General features: G+C 38.0%; 1 protein-coding gene across 1 annotated transcript in view; it reads left to right on the top strand.

The window, feature by feature from the left end:
* Positions 1 to 23557, top strand: part of clec16a (C-type lectin domain containing 16A) — a 267248-nt gene that overhangs the window by 25290 nt on the left and 218401 nt on the right. The window contains exons 5-9 of the mRNA XM_072560020.1: positions 3974 to 4079; positions 6053 to 6058; positions 9930 to 10053; positions 13339 to 13513; positions 23232 to 23285. Coding sequence (XP_072416121.1) covers positions 3974 to 4079; positions 6053 to 6058; positions 9930 to 10053; positions 13339 to 13513; positions 23232 to 23285 — 465 coding nt within the window. The remainder of the gene's footprint in view (positions 1 to 3973; positions 4080 to 6052; positions 6059 to 9929; positions 10054 to 13338; positions 13514 to 23231; positions 23286 to 23557) is intronic.

Raw genomic sequence — 23557 nt, forward strand, 5'->3', positions numbered from 1 at the left:
TGTATCATCAATTTTGCATGTGGCACTAGCATTGATGTTAGTCTCCAAACATGTACTTTGCTAATCAGAGGATAATGATTGATATTAGGTTTTTGTTGTAAGATGAATTTCATCTTTGTGTACAACATACTGGTAGTTCTCTATCCTTAGCTCCTTTCAATACCCACACATCCAAACACCTTCTCAAATGTCAAGTGCTATTTTATTACTGCAGAAAATTGAGGACCGTTGGGATGAATTTTTGAAATGTTGTTCTATTCCTCTTTGACCCCTTCCTTTTGGAAAATATTTAATTTTTGTTTGGTACCCATTTTTCTTCTGCTTTCCCCTTCCTTGATGAATCGTCTAGTAGTCATAGCACCATACAGCACCGAAACAGACCCTTCGGTCCAATGAGTCCATGCTGAACATAATCCCAAACTAAACTAGTCCCACCTGCCTGCTCCTGATCCCTATCCAAATGTCTTTTAAACCTTATAATTGTGCCCATATTCACCACTTCCTGAGGATATTTATTCCACATGCAAACCACACTCATGTAAAAAAAATTTGCCGTCATGTCTTTTTAAAATTTCTTTGCTGTCACCTGAAAAATCTGCCCCTTAGTCTTAAAATCCTCCATGCTAGGCAAAAGACACCTACCATTAACCTCATCTATACTCTTCATTATTTTTAAAACTTTTTTATAAGGTCACCTGTCAACCTCCTTTTGCTCCAGTGAAAAGTCCCACCCTATCCAGCCTGTCTTTATAACTCAAACATAGCATACCTGGCAACATCCTGGTAAATCTCTTCTGAACTCTCTCCAGCTTAATAATATCCTTCCTATAACTGGGCGACCAGAACTGGACACAGTATTCTAGAAGAGGCCTCACCAATGTCCTGTACAACCTCAACATGACTACCCAACTGCTATCTTGAGAGAGATTCAAAATTGCTTTCCGTGTATTTCCTGGCATAGCAATTGATACACCAGTGTGCTGCCCTGTTTCACTTATGTTCACTTGTAAGGTGTGTGCTGTTTACTGATTCATATGTCAAATTTTAAAAAGCCAGAAGATTGAGTTTAATCCCATTATAACTGAGAGGTATCTAGATTAAATGGGCTCAGACCGACATGCGGTGTATTGATTCATTCATCTATGAGATGTGATGGTTTTTTTTAAAAACCTCACACTTTCATTCCAACTATTATTTGTTTTCCCTTTGCTCCCCTCCTTTTGAGGAAAGTAGTAGTTCACCTTCAATTATGGTCTACAATATCTTCAGCTTTCCTGGTACTTCACCCAAACACGTGTTTAATAGGGTAATAGGGTCATAGAGATGTACAACATGGAAACAGACCCTTCGGTCCAACCTGTCCATGCCGACCAGATATCCCAACCCAATCTAGTCCCACCTGCCAGCACCCAGCCCATATCCCTCCAAACCCTTCCTATTCCTATACCCATCCAAATGCCTTTTAAATGTTGCAATATTAATTTGTTATATTTAAGTTGAAGCAAACCCTTGTACAGCACTCATACACATCATTTCTCCACCAGGGGTCAGTAGTTACCAATCAAACTTGAACTGTAACATTTTTTTAGTCTGTTGAACCAATAAAATGGTGATTGCCAAATGTCCCTTTACCCTGGGTGAGGTCTATTATTCTAGTATAGACCCAGGACAGGACCTGGTATTTTAATCTCTGTTGCTCTGAACCACAAAAATGGCATATATACCCACAAAACTAAAGCAAACTTTAGTGTTTTAAAATTTTATTAGTGCTTTGTAAAATTTCTTGGCTTTCTTTCTCCCTGCACCATGCTGTGTTTATGATAGCGGATAGGTGATACTTTGTTTAAAATCCAAAATGGTTACAAATACTTAGCAGACATTCCAGAAACGTTTCAGCCCATTTCTCAGCTTGTGAAGATACTAGAGATGAACCTCCTTGTTCAAACAAAGAACAGAATAAGAGAAATTATAAAATCGGGATGGCTATAGATAAAGTGAGTAGCAAAGGTATTTTCTGTAGGGTAGGGGAGTTTGAAGCTAGAGGTAATCGGTTCAAGGTGAGAAGGAAAGATTTAAAAGGGACCTAAGGGGCAGTTTTTTTTCAGAAGGTCATTCACAAATGGAATGAACAGCCAAAGGAAATATCGAGACAGGTACAGTTACAATAATTAAGATATTTAGACAGATACATGAATAGGAAAGGTTTACAGAGGTATGGGCCAAATGCAGTTAAATGGGTCCAGTTTGGTTAGGGAAACCTGGTCAGCATGGATGCGTTTGTCTCCATGCTCTGATTCTATGACAAGAAGTGGAATAGCTTTGATAATGACCAGGTGGTGCTTAAGTGCAGAAGTGATGTTAACAGGAGACACAGGTGGATAGTAAAACAAATAAAGATGTTTGAAACATAAAGGAAGAAAGCACAAGTCCTGAGGATGGACCTTGGACCTGAAATATTTTTGTTTTCCCACAGTTGCTACTTGATATGCTGATGATTATTTCTGAACTTTGTCTTTTTTTAGTGTAGTGATGGGAAGAACAAAGACGGTGCCATTGGTTGGCTTATCCATTGGTTTTGTGATTCAGTCAAATCACTTTTGTCTGACTTAGCAGCTCTTCACAGTGTTGCTAAATTTGGAACATCGACATTGTAAAGACTGCATGTGCAAATTTTTATTATGTCAGTGTATCTTTCCTTGTTGGCAGTAAGCTTTTTGTTTTTTTTTAAAAAGTGCTATGCATTTCTAATATTACAATACTTTTGAAGTCAGTTATCATAATTCAATTGCCCGTGAATGGTGTAAGATTTTACTACTCTGATCATCACCTCACCTATCTCTTTGTTAGATTCTGTTCATCTCAACTTTGAATTCTCATTGGATTTTTTTTTAATCTGGAATCTATTCTGTTGCCTTACAATTTAGCACTGATGGCCCATCCATCACAATCTTTGCCTAAGGTGTTGTCTTGCCTGTGATAATTATTTCTTTGTTATTTAGGTTTGGTCACTAAGTCTACCAAGTTAATTCCTAACATCTCCATTTACATACCACTTTCTTTAGGCACCTGTAATTTAAAATATAAAATGAACTTAATTATTTGTCAAAAATTACTTTGGAGCTTCCTCCAAGAAGTATGGCACATATTAACAATTGATCTTGAGGTTTTAAAAATCATCTTGCATATGAATTCAATCAGAGAATCGAGGGTTATAAGGTAAAGAAAGGAGAATAGATTGGATCTTTCATCAGATCAGTCAAGATCTCATTGAATGGTGCAAGAGACTTGATTGGCTGAATGGCCTACTTTCCTAAGACTTGTGGCCTTACAATTGAAAGGATTTTTAAAATTTAAAAAGTGAATCACTAAGCCATTAAAACATGTACCTAATTCTTTTTAAATAGTTGAAAATTTCTATCATTTTTGAGTTATTTCTAATGTCAATCTGTATACTATTAAACTGTAAAACATATCAGTGATAACTTCTTGGAAACATGTCTTTGGAAATTACACTTAATTGGTATTCAGAACATGTTTCCTAAATTGGTTATTTTAGTTACGGTAACTGTCTCAAAATTTGTCCTTGCAGATTTGAGGTTGAAAACTTATTTTCTTGCAGAACAGTATGTTCAAGGACCTAGTTCCAGATCTCTGGTAATGTTGCACTGTAACCTAATATTAGGATGTATTAGGGTTTGGGTTTTGTTTGTTTGGTTCTGTTACTTTATCTTTCATACCTTGGGAGTAATGTGTGATCTATAATTAATAGGATAGTACAAGTGAAATTGGGAACTAGTTTATCTGCTGCAAGTGGACAGTGTTTAGAGCCCAATCTGTGGCATGCCTAACATTCCCAGCAGTTGCACAAGTATTATAAAACTTGAAAAATAGGATTACACTTTAGAATTGTTTTATCTAATAAATAATTCCTAGTTCTCTTACAAGCTAATTTTTATGCTTCCTATATTTCCAGCACACTAATGATTTTGCCCTGTATACTGAGGCCATTAAGTTTTTCAACCACCCAGAGAGCATGGTCAGAATTGCTGTCAGGACAATCACCCTTAATGTGTATAAAGGTGAGTACAGAATGTGTCATTATACATATTAATGTCATTAGTGTGTACTTGTAAAGTGCTAACAGCCTAACAAAACAAGCAAGCATATGATGTTATAAATGTTTTAGCAAATTTATTTGGCACTAAGCAAGTTGTTTACTTTAAACATCCACCCAATCCCAAAATGTTTAACATAATGGCCTGCGAGTAGTCTGAATGATTTTATCCTTCTGAATGAAATAGTTTTCATTTTATAGAAAATTGATAGCACAGTTGTAATCTTGAAACTTTTATCCTATGTTTTTTTTCTGTGGTAACTAAAGTTAAAAATGATTTCTAAAGAGACTTGCCAAAAATTGCTTCAATCTCTTCCTTTCTTTGTACCCCTTTACTCAACAACTGAGGCAAAATCTAACCCTCCGAAGTCTTGCACGTGCATTTCAAGATGTTAGGTGGTTGTGTGTTTAATTTTCCACCCAAGTTAAATTAGATGTTAAGCATTAAGCTGGGAGGTAAATATACCTTGAATTGTTTTAATAAATGTAGTGCACGCAAGGATGCAATCTGGGAAGAGCCCCATATAAATGAGTTTCTTTTAATCAATATTAAATTTAAAAATTGCTCCTAATGTTTGATCTCTTTTAAGTCAATATCACCTTTTATTGATCTCTGTTTTTGTTTACTTTTTAATCTTCATGTTATTGACTGAAGTTGAATTTTATTTTTCCATACTCCTGTGTAAGCCTGCAGCATTGGTTGCAATTCAGAATTATTTGCTGTCTCATTAGAACAAATTTATTTGCATCTCCAATCTTGTACCAGAATGACACAAAACTGAATCAGTTAACCCTAAATCGTGAATGAAGTTTAACGAGTATGCCACATGTTACGGTATATGTTGTTTTCAGTGATTATCTTCCTGTAAGTGGATCTTTGCTCACTGTTAAACAGTTTTTCTTTACTTGCTGTTGATCTGGAATTTCTGAAGTAGGAGAATATGCATGCAAGATACCTCTGGTCAAGCATGTTCAGTTACAAATCTACTAACTACGAGGTCTTAATTTGTTAAAATAGAGAAATAAATTCTTCATAATATTATTTAATAATATTTAAAATGCCTGCACGTTCTTCAATTTGATTTATTATTGAAAGAAACCAGGAAAGTTGTAGTTTAAAAGTTTGTAATGGAGTTGTTCAAGACAAGTTTTTATTGCAGAGTTCTTTACCTACAAAACATAATTTACCACACTTAATGGTGCAAACCATTACCAAACTTTGATCATTTTTGAAGTAAATTTTGAATAACATGATTGTTGTAAAACAAATAAACAAAAGTATATGTCCTAATGTTTGAATTTGTCTGAGATGAGATACCATTTAGTTTTTTTTCATGTATGATGCTGTCAGTCTTAATACTTCCGCTTCAGAATCTGAGTGGCACATACAAATTGCGACTCCGGTTCAAACTCTGTCCAGGCTGATATAATTTTTAACGCTGATCAAGCGAATCTGATTTGAGAATGAACAGCAGGTCATTTAGAGAAGCCAGTGTGATGGGAGTAAACTACCTTTTGGTGAAATTTGGTGATGAGCAAGAAATCTTGAGGGAGTTGTAAATTCCTATTAAATTGGAAATTATTGACACTAGATATTGTTCTACTTTGCAGCATTAATGTTTCTTTAAGCCCAGAACCCCAGATTTTTTTTTTCTTTTCTATCATAATAATTGTGTAAAGTTTTGTGCATTGGAATATTTTCACACACTGACGTGGATGAGGTTCTCCTGCACATGACAGCTTTTCCTGTATATGTTTTGCTGATCTCCCATAGTATCATTATTAATAGTCTGTTGTGTCTCCTAATTCTGTGTGCTTCCTATTTAAACAGTTCATTGGTATTCTGGGCAATGCCATGCTATCTATGTACTTACTAACTAACTTTTTTTTTTGTTTTTATCCTTTCTTCAACAATGATTCCAATGTGCCATATTCCAGTGTCATGTAAGTTGATTAACTTTATAATCTTTTGCTGTTTTATGGTTCATTATCAATGCTTCCTGGTATGTACTTTGGAGTTAAGTATAGCTTATTAAAATCATCAGACATATCTTTCAGCTTTATGTTCTGAAGATTATAAGGTAATTAAAGGCAGGATGGTTTGAATTATGGTAATGCATATTCCTTTGAAGCTGAAGTAACCTTGAACAGATTTTTGCAGAAACAAAGTCACTTTTATTTCGAAACAAACAGTTCTAAAACTCAATATCCTATAGTTGAAGCACCATGTGCACATCTTATTTTTGGTCAGAAGAGAGAAAATATTTTATGCTTCCAAAATAGTTTCTAAAGTTTCCACATGTAGTGGGTGATAAGATGGCTGCCTTTTCTTCCAGGTAAGTAAAATGGATGTTATGGCAGCAAACAAGTCTCTAGATAATTCTCCCATCATTGAATGCATCTTTAAATCTTGCTGGTAATAGAACGTAGAATGTTAAATGCAGAACAGGCCCTTTGACCCTTGATGTTGCGTCGACCTGTGGAACTAATCTGAAGCCTATCTATCCTACACTATTCCATTTTCATCCATATGTTTATTCAATGCCCATTTAAATGCCCTTAAAGTTGGCGAGTCTAGAAGCTACCTCTGACACTGTCCTATATCTATCACCTCTCAGTTTAAAGCTATGACCCCTCATGCTCGCCATCACCATCTGAGGAAAAAGGCTCTCACTGTTCACCCTATCTAACCCTCTGATTATCTTGCATGTTTCAATTAAGGCACCTCTCAACCACCTTCTCTCTAATAAAAATAACGGCAAGTCCCTCAGCCTTTCCTTTTAAGACCTTCCCCTCCAAACTAGGCAATATCCTAGTAAATTTCCTCCACATCCTTCCTATAATGTGGTGACCAGAACTGTATGCATTATTCCAAGTGCAGCCACACCAGAGTTTTGTACAGCTGCAGCATGATTTCATGGCTCAAAATCACAATCCCTCTACCAATAAATGGTAACCTTTTCTGACCTTTGTCATTAGTGCCTATGTGGATCATGACTTGGGGCTGCTCACCCTCCCTCTCAAGGATCCTGAAAACATGATCTGAGATACCACTAACCCTGGCACTTGGGAGGCAACACACCAACCGTAAGTCTCTCTCATTCCCACAAAACCTCCTACTGGACCTCCTACTGGACCCCCTAACTTTGAAGTCCCCAACGATTAATGCTCTGTTCATCTCTCCTCTTCAGCTCTGAGCACGAGGGTCAGGCTCTGTGCCAGAGACCTGTACCCCATGGCTTACCCCTGCACAGCTTCCACCCCCACCCCAACCAGTATCCAAAACTGTATACTTGTCATTGAGGGGAACAGCCACAGGGGTTCCCAAGCACTGAGGATGTCACCTAGACAGGAGACGAAACGTTTGCAAGACAAATTCCCAGCTCGGCGAACAGAACCACAACAATGAGCACCCGAGCTACAAATCTTCTACCAAACTTTGAACAGGTTCCCTGCACTGCCAGCTGGTTCCCTTTCGGTCCCCTGACTGTAACCCATTTTACCTTTTTCTTGCACCTGAGGTGTGACTACCTCTTTGTAACTCCTCTCAATCACTCCCTATGCCTCCCAGATGATCCGAAGTTCATCCAGCTCCAGCTCCAGTTCCCTAACGTGGTTTTGGAGGAGCTGGAGTTGTGTAGATTTCCCACACAGGAAGTCAGCAGGGACACTTATGATGACCTTTAGCTTCCACATCCTGCAGGAGGAACATTCAACTGCCTGAACCGCCATTCCCAAAGAGACTGCAGCAAAATAAAGAATAAAAGAAAACTGGTAACCTTACCAATTTGGTGCACAGAACTCTTTTTTTTTGGTTGGAGGAGGATGGGGGGGGGAGACACTACCTGAGTAGTGTTTCAGGTAATGCAACCGCCCAAATATATTACTTCACTTTTTCAGCAGTCCCGTGTCCGCTCCTGCTCAGCGTGCACTCCACCTATTCATGAGGTAAGTTTTTAAAATCAGTGACTCACCTTCCCAGCAGCCCCCGGTCAACTCTCCTGCACTTCCTGCTGCTGAAACAAAAAAAAAGTCAAATGAAATGGATGAATACAAGAATCCGGTCACTAGAAATAATTTTGAGCTTTTTAATTTGGGAGTACACTTGATTTTCCAATATTTTTTGAGAATATTTTTCTTGAACTTGAGAGGGCGCTATATTACCAAATAAAAATGAGTCTTTAGCCTAACATGCAAGTAAACAGCTTTTCAAACAAGATACTTATACTCCTATCATAAATAACTGATAAAACGGTAGAGAATATAAGCATTGACTATAGTAGAAAGACTTTGAAAAATATTTTTTTGTTTTGGTGGGATTCCCTTTCACCAAATGTAGGGGCAACTCCTACTATACACAAATTCTGCTTTACATTTTAAGATTAGTTGTTGTTTTTGTCAGGTAAAATTATTCAAATAATTTGTGTTATTTATGGGAAGTTTGGACAATAGTAGCTAGTATCGACTCCCCGACACTAAAGGAATCGCATCGCTGACGATTGAAATTTAAATGATGGTAAAGTCTTGGAGTGCTTTATGCCGTAGACCATATGAAACTGCCACATTTTCAAGATTATAACTTGGGAAAAGGTCATACACTAAGGTCTTTGTGTGTGAAGGCTGTATGGTTTGTTTTAACGTTAACCATTTCATTCAAAATTCTGAAATATGTTAAAATCTAATTTGGACTGATGGAAGCAAATAATAATTTTAAATTATTTGCAATTGTGTAACCAATTCCCATCAGTCTACTGTGGAGGAATGATAACTCCAAGATACCTATGTGCCTAATAATTCAACATGTTACTATCTGATCAATCAACAAAAATATATTGGGTGGTAATGTACTGCCAATAGCAACAGTTTGTATTTATGTATCACCTTTAATGTAATAAATTCCAAGCTTCACAAACCAAAATTTGAGCTACACAAAATGCAGGGAGAAAGTGAGGACTGCAGATACTGGAGATCAGAGTCGAAGAGTGTTGTGTTGGAAAAGTTTAGCCGGTCAGGCAGTGTCTGAGGCGCAGGAGAATCGACATTTTGGGTATAAGTTCTTCATCAGGAATTAAAGACAAATGGCCAAAAGCTTGGTCAGAGAGGCAGGCTTTAAGGAGCACCTTAAAAAGGTGAAAGAGGTTGATTGGTTTAGTGGGGGAAATCCGTAGTTTTAGGCAGAAGGCAACTAAAGGTATAATTGCCAAGGATGGAGCAAATAAAATTAAGGATGCTAGAGGAGGTTGTGGAGATAGGTAAGGACAAGGCCACGAGGGGATTTAAAACTAAAGGTGGGAGTTTTAACATTTAATGTACTGCTTGATTAGGAGCTAATCTGGATCAAAAAGCATAAAGACAATAGCTTAATAGGACTCTGCATAAGTAAGGCCATGGACAGCAGAGATTTAGATGGCCTTCATTTACATTGGGTAAAATATGGAAAACTGGACAGAATTGTTTTTGAATAGTCAAGTACGGAGATAACAAAATTACAATGAAGGCTTCAGTATTAGATGAGGTGGATTGGACTTTGATGGTGTTACAGAGATGAAAGTAGTAGTCTTAATTGATGGTGCAAAAAATGTTTAGAAGCTGACATCAGGGTTAACTCTGCCAAGCAGATTGGGAGGTAGCAGATTGGACTCATAACATAAAGCATGATGTAGTAAAATAATGCCTTCATGATTAAGTAATTATTATTGCTATATTAGAGATAATATTGTAGTTTTCTTGATGTGTTGTAGACTGTAGTATTGAGATTTAGTTTCAGTTTTGCTTTCTGTAACCAGAAGTTGTATTTTGCTTTTCATGTGGACAGTGGATAACCAGCTTATGTTGCACTACATCAGAGACAAAACAGCAGTTCCCTATTTCTCCAATTTGGTTTGGTTCATTGGAAGTCATGTGATTGAGTTGGACAACTGTTTGCAAACTGACGAAGAGTAAGTTTCAAAATGTTTTTTGATACTTGGCAGCGGTTCTTGTGTGTTTTGACATCTGCATGTTCAAGGATCGGTGAATCAACACTTGCATGTGTACCACAATGTTTTATAAGGATTGAAACTTTGGCAAATGTGTAAGTCATAGAGTCATGTACAGCACTGAAACAGAACCTTTGGTCCAACTCCTCCAAGCCGACCTGATATCCTAATCTAGTCCGATTTGCCAACACTTGGCTCATATCTTTCGAAATCCTTCCTATTCATATACCCATGTACCAGCCTCCACCACTTCCTCTGGCAGCTCATTCCATACACTCACCACCCTCTGTGTTCCCTTTATATCTTTTTTCCCCCCCTCGCCCTAAATCTATGCTGTCTAGTTCTGGACTCTCCCCACCCCGGGGGAAAAGAAACCTTGTCTATTTATCCTATCCATGCCCCTCATTATTTTATAAACCTCTATAAGGTCATCCCTCCACTTCTGACGCTCCAGAGAAAACAACCCCAGCCTATTCAACCTCTCCCTGTAACTCCAATCCTCCAACCCTGGCAACATCCTTGTAAATCTTTTTGAACCCATTTTGGTGTTAGTTTGATATCAGCATTTTTATTAATTTTGTTTAAACTAATGCAAGGTCCAACCTGGTGAGGTGATGACCCAGTGGCAATATCGCTGGATTTTCAATTGAGAGACTGAGCTAATGTTCTGGGGACCTGAGGTCAAATCCCACCACAGGAGATGGTGGAATTTGAATTCACTGAAACTCTGGAATTAAGAGTTTGGATTGTTGAAAAACACCATTCTGGTTCACTAATGTCCCTTAGGGAAGGAAACTGCTATCCTTCTCTGGTGTGGCCTGCAAGTGATGTCAGACCTACAGCATGTAGTTGACTCTTAACTGCCCTCTGGGCAATTAGGGATCGGCAGTAAATGCTGGCCTAGCCAGTGATACCCACATTCCTGTGAATGAATGAAAAAAGAGCTTGAAACCCATCTATGACAGAAATTGACAATAAATAGGAGTTGGATGAGTTTTAGTCTTTTATTCTTTTAATTTGAGAAATTTGAGCATTATATCAACAACAAAACTTTGATATGGTATAAATTGCACAATTTTAATTTTAACACTTAATGTTAAAATAAAACAAAAAGAGTGGCTTTTTGCAATGATGCTAAATTGCAATCAGCATTTGTTGTCATTACGCCGCTGAAATTAACTGCAATTTCTGGAGGCTACCTCTACTGTTAAATGCAGAAAGAAGTCCAGACATTGCTGTCAGTGATTCTGCATGTCTGTTAGACGAATCCTCAACTTACAATTAATTAGAAATCACTGACCTGATTTTTAAAAAATGCTACTTTTACATGACCAGACTTATCGCTAAAACCCTTGGAAAGAGTTGCATCTTGCTGGATGACTTGTAATTGGTTAATTAAGAGGTAATTAAGTTGATTATTGCTGCAAAACCTTTTTGGTTCTGACAACCAGTTTTTGTAATTGAGGAATGTCAAGTTTTCCATTATGATTGGAAATTGTTCATGTGTTTTACATTTTTAATAGTTAATTGGTTGAGGAAGAGCCTAAAATTCAATGTGTAAGAGCCAATCATTTTTTAAATTACATTTTAGTGAATAACATGTAGGATAATCAATGCACATTTCACATCTTGGACTTTCTGTCAGTATGAATGCTTTAAGGTGATTGGCTGCTTATTTATGTTATGGATGGCTGGAGGTCACTTTGATGTAGCACCAAATTTAAATTAATATTAAGAAAGTTGGAATCCATGCCTCTGAGATTGCCGAGATATTTGTGGGCAACTTTCAAAGCTAAGAGCCCCATTTGAAAGTGGGGCCAAAGTTGAATATCATATCATTAATATTTTAAACCCATCTCCTAGGAGAGGTGATGGCCTAGCGGTAGTATCACTCAACTGTTAATCCAGAAACTTGGCTAATGTTCTGGGGACTTGGGTTCAAAACTCCCACCACCAATGGTGGAATTTGAATTCATTTTTTTAAAATCTAGAGTTAATCTACTGATGACCAGGTAGCCATTGCCAATTGTTGGAAACCCAATGGGTTCACTAATATCCTGTTATAGAAGGAAATCTGCCATCCTTCCTTGGTCTGGGAGACATGTGACTCCAGACCTACCACAATGTTGTTGAGTCTCAACTGCCCTCTGAAATGGCTTAGCAAGCCACTTAGTTTAAAAGCAGCAAGGGATGGGTGGTAAATGCTGACCAGTCAACAATGCCCTTATCCCATGAGTGAATTAAAAAAAAATCTCCACCGCAAAAGAATCTGCTCACTTCAGGTGACATTTTGCAGACTCGATCATTTCTCAGGGATCGGTACTAACCGGTGCAGCTTGTATCAGTTAAATCAATGATGTTTACAGTGCACAAGATGCAGGTTGCTGCCACTTCTGCTGCTACTTCCCAGTGAAGAATTCCACCCCCCCCCCCCATACTTTTCACTTGTAAAAAGACTCCCTTTGTATATTGAAATATTAAGAAACTGAAAGTATTTACTCACTGTAGGCTTGCACCACTCTGAGCATATCATATTTGAATTGTTTGTGCGAAAAAGACATTAACAGATAATCAATGATGTAGCAATCCTTTTTGTCCATTATTACTTTTAAGGGATTAAATCACGTTGCCAGGGTTGGAGGATTTGAGCTGTAGGGAGAGGTTGAATAGGCTAGGGCTATTTTCCCTAGAGTGTCAGAGGCTGAGGGGTGACCTTATAGAGTTTTAAAAAATCATGAGGGGACATAGACAGGATAAATAGACAGTCTCTTTTCACTGGGGTGTGGAAGTCCAGGATTAAAGGGCATAGGTTTAGGGTGTGAGGAGAAAGATATATAAAAGGGCCCTAAGGGGCAACGTTTTCACACAGAGGGTGATACATGTATGGAATGAGCTGCTAGAGGAAGTGGTGAAGGCTGGTATAATTTCAATATTTAAAAAGCATCTGGATGTTTATATGAGCAGGAAGGGTTTGGAGGGATATGGGCCAGGCACTGGCAGGTGGGACTAGATTGGGTTGGAATATCTGGTTGGCATGGACGGGTTGGACCGAAGGGTCTGTTTTCGTGCTGTACATCTTGATAGCTCTATGACTTCTACATAGAGATTAAATTTGCCCCATTTATTCAGCCAAGGGGAACTTATTGCTTTGAAATTTCAGTATGCTGATGCTGGATGTTGTAATATATTGAAATTTCAGTTTGCAAAATTTGTTGTTTTGGTAATGTTTAACTCTTGTAATGGCAGGCATAGAAATAGAGCCAGATTGAGTGACCTGGTAGCTGAACATCTGGATCACCTGCATTATCTGAATGATATCCTGACCATTAACTGTGAATTCCTGAATGATGTACTGACAGATCATCTATTAAACAGACTCTTTCTGCCATTATATGTGTATTCATTGGTGTCTCAAGAACAGGTAAAGTGTCTTTGTACATAATAATACTGTATAACTTTTATGAAAATACTGGGTTATTGTAAAACCTCTGGATATCATTTTGTTTATTTTTGGTGTGATGGTGAAACTATATACTAAAAAATACACATGGTGAGAAACATTTTAGTGCCTTTTCAAAATAGCTGCCTTAGCCAAATTTGCCATAATAGCAACAATTGTATAAACTCATGTTAAGTTGTTGTGAAGTATTTGTTTTTTTGGAGACTAACAACATTCTTTTAATGGGTAGACAATACTGTTGCAGATGTGCGTATTTTACTACATATATTCAAATGGAATGCGTTATATATAATCTAAATATATTAGCAGGTTGTCTTATTTGTGCTGTTTCATAAGGAAAAGACCATATAATGCACAATATACTCTGCTGCTAAAGTGCTGTAGTGAGTACGTGCACAGTGCTAAAGTGGAACCTTTTTAGATCTAGTTACAATCCTTTAGCAGTTTTGATCATCTGTTTAATCAGATATCTGAATGGCTTGCTATTTTTAAAGTCTAATTCTTGAGGTCAGTTTGAGGTGTGAGACTCTTGGGTTGGGTGACATTTTCTGTTATTGACAGAAGTTTCTATTTTTGGTGTTACTATTTTCTCAGTGCACAATTGAATTTGTGTCTCTAAATAAGAGTGGTGCCTAAATGTAAGCTTGTGTAGAGTGATGCGTAGATGAGGGACAAACTGAAATTACTTTGCAGTTTTATACTGCATACTCAGTGATGATGCATCTGAGAATGACTGCACATGCAGCATACGTCAATAACATGAGCATTTCTATATTGCCTTTAAATTGATAAAACATCCAAAAACACTTTGTAAATTTAATGCTGAGTCACATAATGAACTATTAAGCCAAGTAGGCAAAAGGTTGCCCCAAGGAGGTAGATTTTAAAGAATGTCTGAAAGGGAGAGCAAAGGATAGATTGGCAAAAATGCTTGGTATGGGAATTTGGGAGCAAATGATTTATGGAGCTGGAAGCATGGCCATTAAGAGTGAAGTGAATAAAACCTGATCTGTTCTAAATCAGAAGTGGAGACCTCCTTTCTTGTAGGTTTGTGTAGCTGGTGCAGACATGAGAAGGTGGTGAGGTTAGCTTATGGTAGTGAACTGCAATTTTATTGTACAATCAAAGAAAAGGAATTTGAGTAAAGCTTTGAATTTCTGTATTTCCAGAATTTTTTGCAAGAATTGATGAATGGAAAAATAAATGGACCAGTTTTATGTTTTAGCATTCTTCAGATGAATGTTTTTCCAAGAGGTTGAGCAATTACAAAGAAGGAAAAAAATTAAGAAGCAAAATTTCTGTGCATTTCAATTTTTTGGTTCTGCTGTCATTGAAAATGAATGTAGTCATTATCATGGTGTATGCACTGTTGAAATTTTAAACAATTTGCTACAAGACAGCTTGGTTATCCATTTTAAAAATGTGCTTACAAGGGAATTCTTGGGTCAAAGAGAAAGTCAGTCATTGTTTTCTACTCCCCACCCACAACCACCCTTTTTTTTTCATCAGATGGTAATTAGTCTGCTAACTTGTCATTTTTCATTACATCTTTAAGTTTATGTACAGGTCTTAAAATGTCTGTGCGAAAGTGAGGACTGTAGGTGCTGGAGATTAGAGTCGAGATTAGAGTGGTGCTGGAAAAGCACAGCAGGTCAGGCAGCATCTGAGGAGCAGGAAAATCGAGGTTTCAGGCAGGAGCCCTTCGTCAGGAAGGGCTTCAGCCCGAAACATCTGTCCCACAACTCTACTGCTACTACCCAGCAGCAGAATTGTAAAGAAGTGACACAGATTTGAAGCTGAGTTCATTTTTTAAAAACAAACATATAATTTTAGAACAGTTGCTATCCAAAATAAAGACATGAATTTTACCAATCATGTGCAAGTGCTGGGATATTTTAAATGAAATGCCTATGGGTATGGCTGTATTTATGAAACATTTTCTAATAGATAGATGCACTGGATTCTAGTTGTGCTTTAATATTCCACACTGCCAATTTAAAGAAAAAGACCTTGAAAGTGAGAATGTGAAAATGAAAGTGAAACTTAGTTAACGAGCAGAAGTTGGAGATTACTCACATTGCAGAAAGAGAATAGAGACTGAACAAAGGACAGCACAAGGATGTAGAGGAAAACTGGAAAGCGGATGAACTGAAATGGAAAATGACAGCAATACTAACTGAGAGAATATAAAAATTTTTTAAAAACCAAATACAAAGCAGCATGCTTAATAGCTTTTTTCACCTAGAAAGGGTGCAGTGTGTCAATTAAAGTATGGCTAATATCTATATTGTTCACTTTAAGCCAGACCAGTAATTTGTCATGTTTGTCAGTTTCTTGCTGTAAGTCACGTAAAGGGTTGAAATGAAGTACAATGACTTAGCTCAAATTTTTCATCCCGTGTTTCTTTGTGTTTGTAGTGGGCGGCACGGTGGCACAGTGGTTAGCACTGCTGCCTCACAGCGCCAGAGACCCGGGTTCAATTCCCGCCTCAGGCGACTGACTGTGTGGAGTTTGCACGTTCTCCCCGTGTCTGCGTGGGTTTCCTCCGGGTGCTCCGGTTTCCTCCCACAATCCAAAAATGTGCAGGTTAGGTGAATTTGTCATGCTAAATTGCCCGTAGTGTTAGGTAAGGGGTAGATGTAGATGTAGGGGTATGGGTGGGTTACGCTTCGGCGGGGCGGTGTGGACTTGTTGGGCCGAAGGGCCTGTTTCCACACTGTAAGTAATCTAATCTAATCTAATCTAATCCTGTACCTGCAAAACAAACTTGCAAGTGACCGGTTTTAAATTCAATATGTTTGATTTGTAGAGTAGATACTTTTAGATATTGTTGATAGAAGTAATTATCTGGTATGTACCAAATTGATTGCACTGTGCATATCTTTAAACATGTAATCTTTAAACACAAGGTTTGTAGTTCAGGATATTGCAAAATATTTCTATTTGGGTACAAGTTCACTTAGAATATTGTGATAGCTGATAGAAAAACCAAAAACCATTACTTGCTGAAAATCCAAAACATGGAAAATACTGGAAACACCCCAAAGCAATTGGAAGAAATGTGTTTATATTTAAGGTGTAGGAGACCCTTTGCCTTTACAGTCAGCAAGTCCCAATGTTATGCATAAATAGTCCCTCTGAAAAAATCTCAATAAAAGATTTGGTTTACAATACTGGAATGGAGGCAGAGTTAGTGAAATTTGTCAGTAAATCTTGACCAGTTTCAGCACTTTGTAAAGTCCCTACATTACGGAAATGGGCGCATTGAGTCCACACCTACCCTCTGAAAAGCATCCCACCCAGGCCTATCATTTGCAGCTTCTCCTCCAAGTCATACACCGCCCTGTTACCTCACTGTCACTTGAACTGTCTTGTGAGAGCACTGCAAGAGTACTTGCACCAAATGAACTGGAGTGATTCAGAAAATGATTTCCTTGTCAAGGACAATTGGGAATAAGTAACCAATTCTTGTCTTGCTGTCAGTTCTCATTCCCTGAAGAAAAAAAATGGGGTAAGATTGTACTTGAATGTTTTGCATCAAGTTATGATTCGTCCCCGTTAATAATACTGCAGATTCTTTGATCACAGGCTACATTCAACAACTCCAGCAAAAAAAAATCATGCCACTTGGGCTATTTAGCTGTAAGATGCAGCTGGTTAGTTATGTTTTGAGCTTTCCAGCCTGTCATAGAGATATACAGCATGGAAACAGACCCTTCGGTCCCTGCTGACCAGATACCCCAACCCAATCTAGTCCCACCTGCCAGCATCTGGCCCATATCTCTCCAAACCCTTCCTATTCATATACCCATCCAAATGCCTCTTAAATGTTGCAATTGTACCAGCCTCCACCACTCCCTCTGGCAGCTCATTCCATACACGTACCACCCTCTGCTTGAAAAAGTTGCCCCTTAGTTCTCTTTTTTTAAATATTTTTCCCCTCTCACCCTAAACCTATGCCCTCTAGTTCTGGACTCCCTGACCCCAGGGAAAAGACTTTGCCTATTTATCCTATCCATGCCCCTCATAATTTTGTAAACCTCTATAAGGTCACCCCTCAGCCTTCAACGCTCCAGGGAAAACAACCCCAGCTTGTTCAGCCTCTCCCTGTAGCTCACATCCTCCAACCCTGGCAACATCCTTGAAAATCTTTTCTGAACCCTTTCAAGTTTCACAACATCTTTCCGTTATGGAAGAAGACCAGAAATGGATTCCCTTTGTTAAAATGAGAGTTTACTATACCTGAAATATTAACCCTTCAGACTTCTGTGTGTCTACTATAGTCCTTGTTTGTTTAAAATTCGTGGCATATAGTTTTATTGCTTTTATTTATTGAGTTATTTATTCAAATTTTGCTGAACTTTTTTTTTAAACAGCTCTCAAATGCAACCTTCTTGCAACTTCCTTTTCTCCAAATCTTTCTTCTGAAGGATTACTGTACAAATTGCAATCAGATTTGATGCATGCAGTAATTGATTTCAGTTCCCATTCTTAAACTGAGAAATTGAGCTGAAGTCCTGTCATCTTCATTTTGCTTTTAAGTTGCAATACAGCTTAGTTTGAGTTTTCTCAATTATTAAGGATAAGCAAGGTACTAAAATTTTGGTTTCAAGTTAAAATAGCTTTTCTACTTGAAATCAACATTTCCAGTTGAAAACTCATGTTGGAATATTTCTGTACTACATTGTGATACCATTGAAGTATTGCAGTATATTTTCTACTGCTGTTCTTCATAAGGTTTACTTCAGTCAGTGTTATGACACAGACAGTAAGCCACACTAAATCAACCTCTTTATCGTTAGATTTGCAACACAATGAAATTAAAATATTTTAGACCCCACCCCCCCAATTGTTTATGAAAAGCAGATCTTGGGCACCGCATTTATAGCAAACAAAAATTAACTGCATTAATTTTGTAGGGAGAAATATCAAAGAGGAGTCTTATGACCTGTGTTCCTTAGCATAATTGATCTTTATTCAGAGCTCTATTGCTACATATTTGGGAGAGGCCAGAGACCACACCAAATCTGGCATTCATGTGGGGTGCAGTTGCCTCTTAATACCCAGCTCAGATCAGAGATGGAGCTCAGAGTTTCCAAGTGAAATACAACATCTTTATACTCTTCATGTTATAATAATTCTATGCAACAGTAATGCCATTGTTAGTCACATCCCCCTAATCTATGATTCCAATCCAGTAAGTAAATGATCAATGATAGACAAGTCTATGGACAGCCCTAGGTCCTCCCATAATCTCATGTTTATTAGATACCTCCATTATCTGTCTTTGGAATCTTAATGTTTCTGTTTGAACTCCACTGATGAGGGTGAAATTTTATCAACTTTTGAGTTTACCAGCTCTGAATGATTCCACAAATACACTAGGGGCCAGCAATATCTTTATTCTGTATTTTGTAATCTGTCTTTATCGCTCTTCCCTTGATCTTTGGATGTAAGAGTTTGTTTGAATTGTCTACATCTGCACTTAAGTTTCAGTTGTCTGTCTCTCTCAGCCATGAGTGGTCTTTTATGCTATTGATTACTGTCTCTAATAATGCATTCAGCTTCTTTATCACCTAGAAACATTTGCTCAAGGAATGCAACTAATCTTTTGACACTAATTTGTTGTTTACCTTTCTAATCCTACAGTTGCCTAAACAGTTCAAAATACTAGCGAGTTTTGAGAAGATTTGTAGCTCAGGTTGAGGTTCTGGATGTAAGTTTGCTCGCTGAGCTTGAAGGTTTGTTTTCAGATGTTTTATCACCATACTAGGTAACATCATCAGTGAAGCACTGGTGATATGATCCACTTTTTATTTGTGTGTTTAGGTTTCCTTGGGTTGGTGATATCATTTCCTGCTCTTTTTCTCAGAGGTAGGTAAATGGGATCCAAATCAATGTGTTTGTTGATTGAGATCCAGTTGGAATGCCATGCTTCAAAGAATTCTTGTATGTCTCTCTGTTTGGCTTGTCCTAGGATGGATATGTTGTCCCAGACGAAGTGGTGTCCTTCCTCATCTGTATGTAAAGATACTACGGAGAGTGAGTCATGACTTTTTGTGGCTCGAAAGTTTTCTCTAATTTGTTTTGTTTAGGGATGACAAAGGTGTCATCCACGTAGTGGACCCAAAGTTTGGGTTGGATGGTGGCAGAGCTGTTTGTTTGAGTCTCTGCATTACTGCCCCTGCAATGAACCATGATATCAGAGATCCCATAGGTATTCCATTGGTTTGTCTGTAGGTTTTGTTGTTGAAGGTGAGCTGAGCTGGCACATCACTGGACAGACACAGTATGACAAGCCATAGACATTAAACAGCGACAAACACAGTGTAAAAACTAGACAAACTTAGACAAAATGACAGCACAGAAGCACGGATAAAAAATGTATCTGACCGACTCTTAACAGACACTGAAAAAGCCGTCTTAGTAAGAGGATTACATTGCAACTTCCAGGATGTGGACAAGAAAGGTTTCTTAGCAGCATTAGAAGCAACACTGAAAGGCAACCAACTCGCAGAAGAAACCCAGCAAACCATCAGACTGTGACACCAACATTAAGCAGGAAAAAGGAAGGAAACACACTCAATACACAAGAAAGGAAAGCACTAGAAGGACTAAAACAAAAGTTAAAAATGTTGTTATTCCTACCTGCAGAATGATTATCAAGCATCCATTATCTAAATCAAAGAGACTACATTGAAAAAGTGGACACAGTACTTTTTGGTACCAACAAGTGGCGATAGACCCGACCCCACAACTAGAGAACCTAATCACAGCCCTACTCAAAAAACTTCAGAAATCTGGAGAACGAAATAAGACTGACTTCTGAAAAATGAAACCAGACAGATCCAATACACCACGCTTCTATGGATTACCCAAAATTCACAAACCAGGAGCTCCCCTTAGACCCATAGTCTTGCTACCTGATACACCAATTTACAGATTAGCCAATGAGCTTCACCAAAGACTAAAGCACTTAGACTCACGTCACTCCATCCACTCCACCCAAGAATTCCTGAAGACCATCAAAGACATGAAGATAGAAGAGAATGAAATAATGGTCTCCTTTTTGATGTAACAGCCTTATTCGCATCCATCAACACCAACCTGGCCAAGGAAACGTTGACTACACTATTAGAAGAACCAAAGATACAAACACCAACCACCACCAACTTCATCAGCAACGACAATATCGTCAAGCTAGTGGACCTATGCCTTACCACCCACTTCACTTTCAACAACAAAACCTACAGACAAACCAACGGAACAGCCATGGGATCTCCGATGTCAGGGTTCTTAGCAGAGGCAGTAATGCAGAGACTCGAACAAACAGCTCTGCCAACCATCCAACCCAAACTTTGGGTCTGCCATATTAATGACACCTTTGTCAACACTAAACAAAACAAATTAGAGGAAACCTTCAAGACCAACAATAGTACCCTTACTGGCATAAAACCCACTAAAGAGGAGGAAAACATCAACAAATTGCCATTCCTAGATGTCGCAGTAGAACAACCAATGGGGAACTTCAACCCATTGTCCAGAGGAAAACAACACATATGGACCGAATACTGAACTACTGAAGCAATCATCCCAACATCCACAATCTAAGCTGCATTAGAAAATTATTTCAATGAGCCACCACACACTGCAGCACAGAGGAACTATGAAGAGCAGAGGAAAATCAAAAAGAATGGGTACCTAATGAACGCAGTCCACCAGTTTCTCAGCAACAAATCCAAACAAGCAGACAAAATGAGTCTAGAAACGCTAGCCACTCTCCCCTACATCCAAGACATCTCAGCAATGACTGCCAGACCTCTTGGCTTCATAGTAGCCCACAAACCCACCAACACATTAAAACAGCAGCTAATGAACTTGAAAGACTACATAGACAACAAGCAAAACTAATGTCATTTCCAAAATACCTTGCAAGAATTGTAACAAACACTATATTGGACCAACCGGCAAAAAACTAGTCACCAGGATACATGAACTAGCCACAAAAAGATATGCCCCACTCTCACTAGTATCTTTACATACGGATGATAAAGGACGCCACTTCAACTGGCACAACACATCCATCCTAGGACAAGATAAATAGAGACACTCAAGAATTCCTAGAAACATGGCATTCCAACCAGAATTCTATCAACAAATACATTGACTTGGATCCCATTTACCACCCCTTGAGAAAAAGAACAGGAAATGGCGTCACTGCAGGAAATGGCTTCCCCGCAGCAAATGGTGTCACCAGCCCAAGGAAATCTAATCACCTAAATAAAAAGCAGGTCATACCACCAGTGTTTCACTGGCGACTCACTGACGATGTCACCTAGTATGGTGACAAAAACGTCTGAAAACAAACCTTCCAGCTCAACGAGCAAACTTGCATCCAATTCAAAATACTGTAGGATCAGACACTTGTTTTTTTTTACTCCATAACAAGCTTGAGATTGTGGCTAAACTAGGCCTTACAAAAATATTCCATATTAGAATGCTTATGTTTAGAACTGTCTGTTTACAAAAGCCTGCTTAACTTCCCTAATGTTTTTTCCTATGGAGAATCTCATCTTAGGTAGTATATCTGTATGGAGACTTACAAATCCAGCTGTGAACATCTGCTGCACGTAACTGTCCAACCCTTTCGGCATATTGTGTTAGCTAAACCAACCCAAGCAGTCCATCTTGTCGACTTAGCCGTGGGCCGCTACAACATTTCGTAATACTGTAACAGGCCAAAGCTAAACAGCAGGGCAATTAAATTAATTATCATTTAAATCCAATATTTTTATCATAGCACCCATTCTCCTTGACGGACAGACAAACAGTTTCGGGATAAACTTTTTTTTTTTAGAAAATGAAAGGATTATAATTTGCCAGTTCAATTAAACTGTTTCAGATGGATGCCAGGCCTTCATTCAATCCATAGATAATGAGTTGTTGACAGGTATGCAACTACATATAATTTTGAGGTCACTGGTGAATGTGAATTGGTTTCAATAGACTTCCAGAGGTATTTCCTTATTCCTTACAAGCTAAAATTCTTTTCTCAGATCATTTAATTGGATATAAAACTAGAGAGAGTAAAACACAACAGCTAGACCCAAAATTTCTAGAATCACACTCTGGATCTGGCAAAATCAGTCAGAACTGTTTTTTTTTTCTTATCGGTATTTTCTGTGGTTGGCTGGTTAGTACTGGTCTTCCCTTGATTGGCCATTCAACATTCAACCAGCCCTGAGTAGAGCAACACTTGATGTGGAATCATCTACAGTGTACTGCAGAGTTATAATCAAGGCCAGTCACCAACATCTGCATCAGTTTTCTTTCAAAGCATGTAACGGTTCAAAGTTGAATGACCCTTTTAACATTTAACTCTTGTTTCCACCAGAAAATATTAGAAAACAAATAAAAGAAAAGTAGTAAGGGTATCTACATCAGCTAAAAGAAAGGGCAAGTGAGCATGTCTGTATGCAAGGCCCATTCTGTAGCAATGGTAGAATTGAAATGTATGTTTGGTGTTTTCAAATCAAGAACATATCCGATATTAAAATGAAAATGATATTTTTAGGATGTGGCATTCTTGTTTGTGATTGATTTAATGTTTATTTTCAAATGACTTAAAATTGATTTATTGAAACAAAATTGTTAATTTTCAATGTTCTTTCTTCCTCAGTGTGACGATCATCCAAAAATCAGTCGTCAGGCATCATTATATCTTCTTTCACAGGTATGCAAAACATTGCATAATCTTTAATGATTAAAAATTTTGATTTCTAACCTGTTAAAGTCAGTCGCATTGAGGCCTTGTGGTCTTGATAAAGAATCCTAAGCTTTGAACATAACATTATCCATATAAGCATCAATAATTAAAGTTTAAAATGTAAAGGAAATGTTTATGGTTTGTTGACTTGAAAATTGTCAAAATTAGCTTGTTTGGTAATGGAAAGAAACTTGGCTGATAGGAAGCTGTGTTTAACAATTGTCATTTCCTTGCCTCTT

Source organism: Chiloscyllium punctatum, chromosome 40 (genome assembly GCF_047496795.1).
Source record: "Chiloscyllium punctatum isolate Juve2018m chromosome 40, sChiPun1.3, whole genome shotgun sequence".
NCBI classification, from domain to species: Eukaryota; Metazoa; Chordata; class Chondrichthyes; order Orectolobiformes; family Hemiscylliidae; genus Chiloscyllium; species Chiloscyllium punctatum.